At 40.4% G+C, this 9993-nt stretch overlaps 1 protein-coding gene across 1 annotated transcript in view; it reads right to left on the reverse strand.

Annotated features, from left to right (window-relative positions):
* The window catches only part of AFF2 (AF4/FMR2 family, member 2), a 24239-nt gene that overhangs the window by 2222 nt on the left and 12024 nt on the right, over positions 1–9993 (reverse strand). Inside the window, exons 6-10 of the mRNA XM_010133216.1 lie at positions 9159–9298; positions 8534–8597; positions 5014–5150; positions 1716–1787; positions 1263–1356 (exon numbers count right to left, since the gene is read on the reverse strand). Coding sequence (XP_010131518.1) covers positions 1263–1356; positions 1716–1787; positions 5014–5150; positions 8534–8597; positions 9159–9298 — 507 coding nt within the window. The remainder of the gene's footprint in view (positions 1–1262; positions 1357–1715; positions 1788–5013; positions 5151–8533; positions 8598–9158; positions 9299–9993) is intronic.

Below are 9993 nucleotides of genomic sequence, written 5' to 3' on the forward strand. Positions count from 1 at the left end.
GAAAAGAACACCCCCCCCCCCCCCCCCCCTTCTTTTTAAGAAATAATTACTTTCTGCAGAAAAAGTTTATCAAATGATTTGTCTAACAATGTTTTTGAAGAGACAGTCTACATTCATCCTGGATAAAACCTGAAGTGGATGGAATAAATTTCATGAAAATGCTGAGGCTATAATGTGTCTAGTTCACATTTAATTTGTTGTTCAAATCCTGACTGAAAACTCGGAGTACAGCAGAGGCACTCCTAAGGGCTTCAAGGGAGCATCGATTTAAGCAGAAGATCAGGAGTAACATTACTGCAGTTATGGAGATACACACACACAGAGGACACCAGGGAAGCCAGGACAAACGGTGGTTGTCGGCATGGTAGTACCGGAGTTTTACAGCAGAAGAACCACTTTATCACCATTTACATGGAAATATTAAAATCGCAGTGTTAGAAGTTTTTCTGGTTTGCAGTACTAATATGTCAAAGCCTGGAACAAATTCACAGAGGCTGGAAAAACCAACAAAAAAAGACTGATGGGCTGACAAACCAGTATAATTACATAATTACAGAACAATATGCAGTAATAAAGTACAAGAATTAATGTATGCTTCAAGCAGCATTAACTGGTAAAATATAAATATCAAAACCTTGGCAGAGCTCAAGAAAGATTCGTTTCTCTCTTAATTTAGGAACGGTGAGGACTTGTCATTCTTACACTGGATAAACAGCATTTGACAAGGTAAAGGAAAACATCACCGAGTCATGACAACGCGCTGACCTCCACCGCCTTCGAGGTAAAGGCAAACTTTCAGAAGGTAGCTAAGGCAATTTGAAGTTTCACATAAATAAGAGGAAAAATCTCTGAGTCTGCAATAAGCTTCAGCAAATCTCACTGAACTTAAAATCTCAATTTAACTAACCAAAGCCTAAATAATTGCTTTATTATGGTTCACTGGGGGTCAGCTCATAATCACTTGCACATTGAAATCTTGAAAGAATCAGTTTCCCTTTACAGAAACTTGCATAAACATTACATGGTGTTGAGAATACTGTTATTTTAGCAGAATTACTGAGTATGGTCCCTCGAATCAAGTGACTAATCCAAAAATCCCCCAAATCACCGCTGTCCCTGCTCCCTGGCAGCCATCCTGCCTGCACTTCCCTGGGGAGAGGTTAAATGTGGGACTTCTAAGTCATGCAGTGATACTTGTGAGAGCTCTCAGTGCTGGTGTGAATTTCATTTCATATCAATAAATTAAACAGAATACAGATTACCTTAAAATATTCCATCAGAGATCTGGAGTACTTCATAGCATGGTCCTTCTTTAGTTTAAACATTCTCAAGTAGAGAAGTGATAAGCATCGGTAGCTGTGGTAATTAGGAAAGGATTATGTTAATTCCATTGCTTAATGAAACCTATAAAGTGTAAAGAAAAAAAAAATGCTGACCTATATTTTGCAGTTTCTGTTCTAAGGTGAGATTTTGAAACATAAGCAAATGGAGAAAGAAAAAAAAGTGGTCAAAAGCATTAAAATCCCGTCTTGATAAGAGTATAAATTAGAAGAATAAATGTTTAGTCAGCTGCTGAAGAAATCCATTAGTTATCCTTTAATAGTTTAATGGAAAACAAGAATAATGATCTTCTGTAAGCTGCTTAAGTAATCCAGTACTTCTAAAGTCCTCCTTAAGATTGTAGCTGCTTCTCCCATTGTTGCAATGGCACTTACCATAAAACTGCTAATTTCTTGTCCCCTTCTGTGGCAGAAGAGCCTGTGAAATTCTTGAGTCTCATTGCATACCTTGTCAGAAAGGTGAGGAGAAAAGAAACCCAGAGTTAACATGTGTCCAGGAATCCTAGTGACACTCTGCAAAGTAACAGCCACACAAAGATATTCTTTGACTGCAACAGTTAATGGTCACATTGTTCTGTAATGATGACATCAATGTAAAATTCACCTGAAAGCACCACTTAAAATCTGGGGGGCCTCAAGCAGATCACCAATCCATTTTCTGGGCCAACGAGGTGAACTGTTCCTGGACATATTGCTGATATTATATCCAGCCATCCAGGCTGAGTCCTGCAAACATTCCTGATGGGTGTTGGACAGAAGCGTAAGATCTTGGCCCTGTATCTACTGAGGAGTACAATAATATCTAATAAGGGTTTACATATAATACTTGGAGCTTGAATAATACCTTCAAAATCCTTCTCATATATGCTTCTTCAAAGCTTTTAATATACTTTATATAGAAAATGGTTTTAAATACTGGAAAGGTCACGTTCACAGCTTTTTAAATTCTTGGGTCCATTAATTTATAAGTCTTGTGTACTTGGTCTTGCCTTTCTATTTAATTGCTGCTGTCCGGCATTTGGATGATCAAGGACTAGGTATTCCTACCTCCTGCTTCTCTTTTTTTTTAATTTTAACCGAGCACACTCCATTCCATGCATTTAGTCTCTTGAAAATCAATTCATCGCATAAAATCATTGTTCTGAGCCCTAATGCAATTTCACAGGTACTTGTGTTAGAATAAGTAATAGGGTTCAGCATTGCGTAAGAAAGTTTTAAGGCATCCAGGCAGTCTGGTGAGTTCTCATTTACAAGGAGGTAATGGAGCGCAGGCAGGCAGTGCTGCTCTCGCTCTGCCTTCCTCCCACCGCCCCCAGCAGCAGCAGCCGTAGCACACCGCCTGACGTGATTCCTCCCCATGCTATCTCACCTGCTTTTGGTAGTGCTGTTCCAGCCGTACTGACTGAATCTGATCCAACACAAAGAGATGTAGCTCTTTGGGATTTTCAGTATTACTTTAGGATTTTAGCATTACCATTAACTGAAAACACTTTCGACTGTCCGATCCCTGATATTCCTGATCTTTTGTGATGCTTCACTTCCTTTCACAAATAGGTGACTGATGCAGATACTCATGGCAGATACAGCTAATGCGAAGGGGGAAAATGGTGCCTCTAATGAAGGGAGAAGTGAGAAAGATCTCTTATTTCTTATCTCACAGTAAATATCTCTGTTAACATTAGAAGCCACACTGAGAAAGTGTGTGTGCACAGCCGCAGGCTTGGTTTGTACATCCAGCACCCATTGCAGCCCACAACAAGTGTGTATTTGTCCACAGAGTTTATTGACCAGGTACCAGGCTGCTGCTCACCCGGGCAATCACATCCACTGACAGCAATTTAATGGGCAAATCAGGCCGTCTCTGGCTGCCTACAAGAGTTGGTAAGTTAAGCTCTACCTTTGACGGTGGGTGGTGGAATTAATCTCTCCTGACTTCAGCTCTTTAGAAATCAGAAATCTACTACAACAAAGTCCTCCACATTCTTCCATAGCCAAAAGCAGTTCAAAAAGCAATCCAAAAGCAGCTGAGGTGCTGCTTCCATGCCAAGGTCTATCTATCATGTAGCCTGCAGCAGGTCTGTGCTGATACAGGAGCTGTTGGAAAGAGTTGAGGCAGCGGGGCTGTGTCGCTCCAAGGTGCAGCCATACACCCAGCTGTCTCCATCCAGCACCAGCGCTGCAGGGTGGAGGGGACCCAGTTGTGAGCTACTCCTAGAGTCGCCAATCGCTGCGTTAAGTGGGGCATGTGTTATGGCTCTTCCACGAACAAAGATTTTTGGTCCATCCGCTTCCGAACAGACAAACTGCTGGACTGAGGAACAGCAGTTTCAACTGTGCCATGTGGTTTTCTTAAAAAATAAAACTATATGTGGGCTCCTATGAAGAGTCATTTGCTTTCTTGAAGAATATTTCTTTAAACACATCTTATCCTGCCATACAACTGTAGTTGCACAGTTCAGGACACAGAGTACTGAACCGTCCTCTGAGTGCAGAGTTCCAGCGGAGCAGAGGGAGGTGGCCCCTTCTTCTCAAGTCCTCTCTCTGCTCTTGAGGACTTGGATTGAAAGTGTTGAGTGAACGCTTTTTTGTTGAGCGATGTCTACAGATTCTCTTCTTCTCTTTAGGAAGTGTAGAATGCAAAACCATGTTTTTAATATTTAACAGGCGTATTATTTAACTGAGAGTAAGAGTTTCTTAAGATTTGATACATTTTATTGTGTAAATACCTACTTATTGGAAATGTAAAACACGCATTATTTTTGGCAGTCCCTAATCTGGCATGTTAAAAAACTGCACCTTAAATAAACACCTTTGTAATATTAAACCCCAAACATTAAGTGCTTGATTTGCCTGCATACACTGGGGAAAGTAAAGGTGCATCACAGTAAAGAGGAAAAATCCTGTTGTTCTCCTTACAGGTAGATTTAATTCTGCTTGATTTCACTTTGATAATTTGCACAAGGAAAGCAAACAAGCCCTTAGTTACTCAGGAGACAATTACTTCCACGAAACCAACACTATGAAACAGCTATAGGGAGCAGCAGCAGATTTTAAAATAATAATTCAGACATTCTACTAGTAAGTAAAGGCTCTCTCATCCGTACTCTAGCCTATAAATCTACAGAACTGTATTAAACCTGATTTCATTTGGTTCACATTCCTTTATCATTAAAAAATATACATTTTTTAACACAGTACATGTGGAAAGCTTCCTTTCTGGCTGTGATCCTGTGTGCCAGGTTTCAGCTTTTTTTTTTTTAACAGCCAAGTTATAAACCTCTAAAAACAGGGTTTGTAATAGAAATTCCAATAGACTCACTTTAATGTTTTGAATTATAAAACTACACCTTTTAAAAGACAAGTGTCATTGCCAAACAGTGAAATTACTATACTTTACTTCCACCCACTACATTTCAATTTTAATTTTATGAATATTGCAAATTATAACACTCACATTATAACCTCTAAAGGGGATAATTTATAAAAGCAGTGTCCATCAATTATAAATTTTCCATGACATTAATAAAATGGCAAGAACTAATTATGATGACTTCTGAGATGAAGATGCCTTGGACAAATCATTAATACGTTGAAATGGTATTTTTTAAAACATAGCAGGTTCTAATTATGACTGAAATGAGATTATGAAAATGATCACAGAAAGGACATTAACCTGATGAGTTCCACAGTCTCTGAGTACATGGTGTATGGAGATTTAGCTTCTAATGGATCTCGCTCCATAGCGTTCCCGCACTCGATGAAGGAGAGGGCAGCATCAGCATAATTCACTGCTTTGCCGAACTTCTCCAGCTGAAATGGGAATGACACCGTCAGGAAAATCCTTCAGCTTTAATGTCTAGGTAGACAGATCGTAATGCAAAGCAACGCTGGCATTAGGATGAAAGCAAAGCGACGCTGGGAGTTAAGAATTAATCCACACATGAATTAAGGCAGGGTCTGCGTTTTCACCAAATCTTTTCAGGTGGTATTATGGCCAGACACTCCACAGAGGAAAGTCGGTGTATGTCCATTGACATGCAGGGATTCACACAAGCAACGAGGGACACTAAACGTGTTTGAACAAATCCATACTGCTATTGGATATATAAACTAAGTTTGAATGTCACTGTGCAAGGTTTAAGTAACAACGTCATGCCATTTGTTGGATACCACATTCTGTGTTCACTGTTGACAAAAAAAAAAATCTCATCACATGCTATGACAGGAAAAAAAAAAGAGGAGAAAATATAGCACCGCTAAATATTTTATTTTACTAGGATTTTATTGCAGAAGATTTTAGCCCTCATAATGGTTGTGATTAAACTGACTTAGACATACCGATTTCTTTTTTATGTGTAATGAATATTATATACGACATTTTTATAGTAAGTATTTTATAATCGTGTTTAACATTTTCAATTTTTGATAGCTGGATGTAAGAATTCTACTAATGTGGCATTTGATATAAGAGATCCAATATACTTTAAATAATTGAAAAATTTATTTGTACCTCTCTATCAAAATATTTTTGATGCATCTGCATATGTTTTCCATTCACAAAATAGAAGCCTATCCCAGCAACATATTAAGCAGAACATTTAGTATTGGTCCAAGATAAGATAACCATATATTTGCCTTTGTGGCCGCTGAAGCAATCCTTACAACCAGGTCCCTCTGCACACCTTTAATTTCAAGTTCTCTCTTGTGCGTTGACTATGTACAAAGCCTTCGTATAATGGATAGGTATTACCTGAATGATCACAAAAGGGGAAATATTTCTAAATGTTTTCTCTCTATTCCAATGGCCACTTCTCAGCACATTCTTCAAAGTCCTTGCTTCAGGTCTTCTGAAGACACTTTTTGTGGTACAAAAAAAAAAAAAAAAAGACTCTGGCTGCCCGTAGATCTAGTACAGACACTCAGTTTGAGCCAGAAATGGGATCCAGTCTTGCCTGTTGTTCCACGCTGACTCTAGAGGAGTAGGTGGAATTATTCCAGCTCATCACAGCTCAGCTGAGAACAGAGCAAGGTCTCCAAGGTGTCTTCCATATGGTACAGTCAGTTACCAGTGCAGGAGCCCATCCAAACTAGTTGGTTCCTTACTGCCATCCCAGACAGGGATGGGTTTTCATGGGGTCGCTCCCGTAAGACGCGAAATGCTCTGCCCTTCACCAGAGATCAACTTTCCATACAAGCTTAGGAACAGCATTGCTACAAGTCTCATTAACATTTGCTGACACATTTTGAGGTCATATGCATTATCTTCCCAGCCACTGCAACACATCTTTCAACACTGCGTGTGCTTTGTCATGTCAGCACCGAGTAACCAGAAGCAATTGTTTCCATAGGACGACTAACACTATGGAATTGCACAGCAAGTGTGTTACATGGAGATAATTTGTGTGCAGCTGTATTGGGTGGAAAAAGAAAGCTGAGACCTGAAGAGTGGAAAGAAAAAGCAGATACTTTGTTCGTGGGTATTTATGCCTGCTGACAATTTGCATCGTAGTGGATGGCCTCACGTTCCCGTACGAGCACGTGGGGTGTCAAACTGCATGTGACAGGCAGAGCCTGCCTGCAGACAGCAGCATGACATGCTGCGCCAGCTCCTCTGCGTTCTGCTTGAGAAACACCCCTGATTCTGCAAGGCACAGTCCAAGGTAAGAGGATGGCAGGCAGGTCAACACCTTCTGAGAAAATCAGGCTGCGGAGGGAAGTGCATTGACCCGGTGTGCTGAGATCATCAGGAGCCTGAGCCTGTAAATACTTGCTAGCGTGGAGCAGGCATCCCTGTGCCAGAACCACGTGTATTTTCTCTAAAGGTCAAATAGCTGTGGGAGGTGTTGTCAGTCTCCTGCCAGCCTCTCCCACGTGCAGATGTCAGGGCTCTGGCTGAACACGCTCCGCTTAGTTGGGCTGCAGGAATGGGCGCAGGCCACCTCTGGAAATGGGCAGGGTGGGAGGGATGACTGCCAGCTTACTGACAGCACGGCAGGTTGCCGAAATCCTGAACCCACCTCCCACAGAAAACACACTTGGCAACACTGTGCCCCAAGCCAAAAGGGAGCGGGAGAGCTGAAGCAGGCAGCTTGACATGTTAACTCTCCTTCAGCTCACCGACAGCTGAGGGAGAGCCCTTTTTTTTTTTAATTTGTTTTATTTTTTAAAAAAAATAACGTGATTGTTATGGGGGTTTTTTTGGACAAACTTTTATTTCCAAGAACCAAATCTATGATGTGGAATGATATAATATACCTGCATAAAACCCACAAATAATAAAGCGAGAGGTGAATAACCACCTGGTTCTTTTTCAGTTGTGATTTTGAAGGGCAAAGTGAATGGCCACTCTTTGTTTTAGGCATCTTAGCTTAAACAAATAGAGGAGTCAAGTTCCAGTAAGCCTGCCTAAGTGAGCTGCTGTTCTGCACTCTGTGCAGGGTAGAGTCCCTACCTACAAAGCAAACAGCTATGAAAGGCATTTCAGCGCTAGCAACAGCTTGGATTGAACAAACAATGATAGAGTATAATCTGTCAGATTAAGTAGTTTTATCAAAATCAGAATACTTTCCAAAATCAAGTCAATCTTACTGGAATTTCCTCTGGGGTAATGTGAGAAAAGAAGCTTTCCCAGCATTGAACTTCCTCATTGCAAGATTTTTTTGGGAAGAATCGAGTCAAGTCTGTAATTGCAAACCTAAAAGCATGCTATAAAAATGAATGCACTATTTAAAAATAAATTGTTGCGAAGTTTAAACAATTGGATTAGAAATATCAAACGGTTTTACCACATGATAGTGAGTTGGAGGGTGATTTGCCTTTCTTAACATTTTGTTATGGAGTATTTCAACATTTTTGTTTCAGGCTCAAAGTGAATAGGAAAACAAATTTCAAATACACATAATCTTTCATGGAATTATCTTACAGCCTTCATAAACAGCATGACTGTGGCTCCTCCTTGGAAGAGATAGCAGCTATTGTAAGGAGCTTCTTTTTTTGGGAAGGAGTTGTTAAAGGCTAGGAATGGTGCTCAGGGTTTGACTTGTGAACGGTGTGTTTATGGAGCACAATGTGAAGCACATGTCAGAAGGGTTCCTCTTGGCTTCTGAGGCTTTACATGACATTCAAAATGTACATTTTTGCAACGCCCAGCTCCATAGTGGAAAGAGAGGAAAAAACCCTCTGTGATAACCTACCAATGCATCCGCTTTATGCTTTAGCTTCTTAGCCTCTTGCATGTAATAATCCGCATTGTGAAGCCTACAGATACAAAAACAATTATTTCCAGTCTTTGTTTTTATACAGTTGGACAAACATTGTTTGAGAAAACTGCTGACTGCTTCGAAGAACAATTTTGACATACACGCCCACTTACCTCTTTAAATCTTAACCCGATATTAATCTGAACCTGCTGTATGCAAAGATATGATTGGAGACCAGAACGTGAAATAACTAGCTATAGAAACTGGCCACCCAAAGGACCCATTAAGGTGTGCTGAACAGAGCAAAAGGAAAAATATTTTAAAGTAATTAAGTACAAGAAGTTTCCACTAGAGGAGCTAAAATAAAAAAAATGAAGAAGGATTACCGTCAACCAACACTCATGATCTGAAAACGTTTTATCAACAGAGTCTTCATTAATCAGGGACACCAGTGCATTTGTAAAGATTAAAACTGTGTGTGCCTTTGGGCAGCACTATCCACACAGGTACCCAGTGCTAGTGTCACAATCCACGACACTCTCTTTCACTGGGAGTTCTGCTTGCGAGAAAACCCCAACTACATTATGAGCAGCTAGCACAGAGATCCAGTAATACTTACACATCATCAAATGTTATTTTGGGTCTTCTGGACTCAGAATTCCCATTGGAAAGCATTGGCATTGCAGACCAGAGGTCTGTTTCCAGATGGCTGGTGTCAAGAAGAGTGTTGGTTGTAGGTGTATTGTGAGATTCTTCCTCCTACAAAAAAAAAGGACTGTTATTAACCCTTCGGAGTTAAAACAAACACCTTACAACAATGAAAGCACTTGCATCCATCCCCCCACCATCAAAAAAACACCCCAAACCAAACAAAAACCCAAACCAGAAAGGCAAACAAACAAAAAAGGTGAAGGCACAAAGCAGCACTCATATACCCAGCTACATCAACCTACCTCACAAACCCACCCTTCCATCCTTTATCACATAAGCCTATTGGATTAATTAGGCAATATAACTCTACCTCTGACCCCTCACCCCAACTCATTAACTTACATGCTTAGGTGACATCAGCCTGGATGCCACTGTGTTACTGACTAGAGACACTGGTTAAAGGGAGAGTAGGGAAATGCAGAAGGACTGCAGAAGGAAACGCAGGAGTGGATGGAAACTCAACTTCATTCAAGGTGTATCACCCTAATGTAACCTTTTTTTCTACATTGTTATTAGCTAACATGTAAGGTGTCTGAAAAGTCTGCTTGGATTTCAGCAAGGAACGTTTCCTCACCCGTGCTACACAGAACAGACAGGAGAATGGAAAGCAGAAGTCAGAATTTGTGACCTGGTGTTGATTAAAACCAGATGCATAACAGAAGCATTTAAACCAGCCAATTGCACTTTGCAAGCTAAGTCCACAACCAGATGAGCTAAATTACAGATGAACCAATGACCTAGGG

This window comes from Buceros rhinoceros, unplaced genomic scaffold (genome assembly GCF_000710305.1).
Source record: "Buceros rhinoceros silvestris isolate BGI_N320 unplaced genomic scaffold, ASM71030v1 scaffold5210, whole genome shotgun sequence".
NCBI lineage: Eukaryota > Metazoa > Chordata > Aves > Bucerotiformes > Bucerotidae > Buceros > Buceros rhinoceros.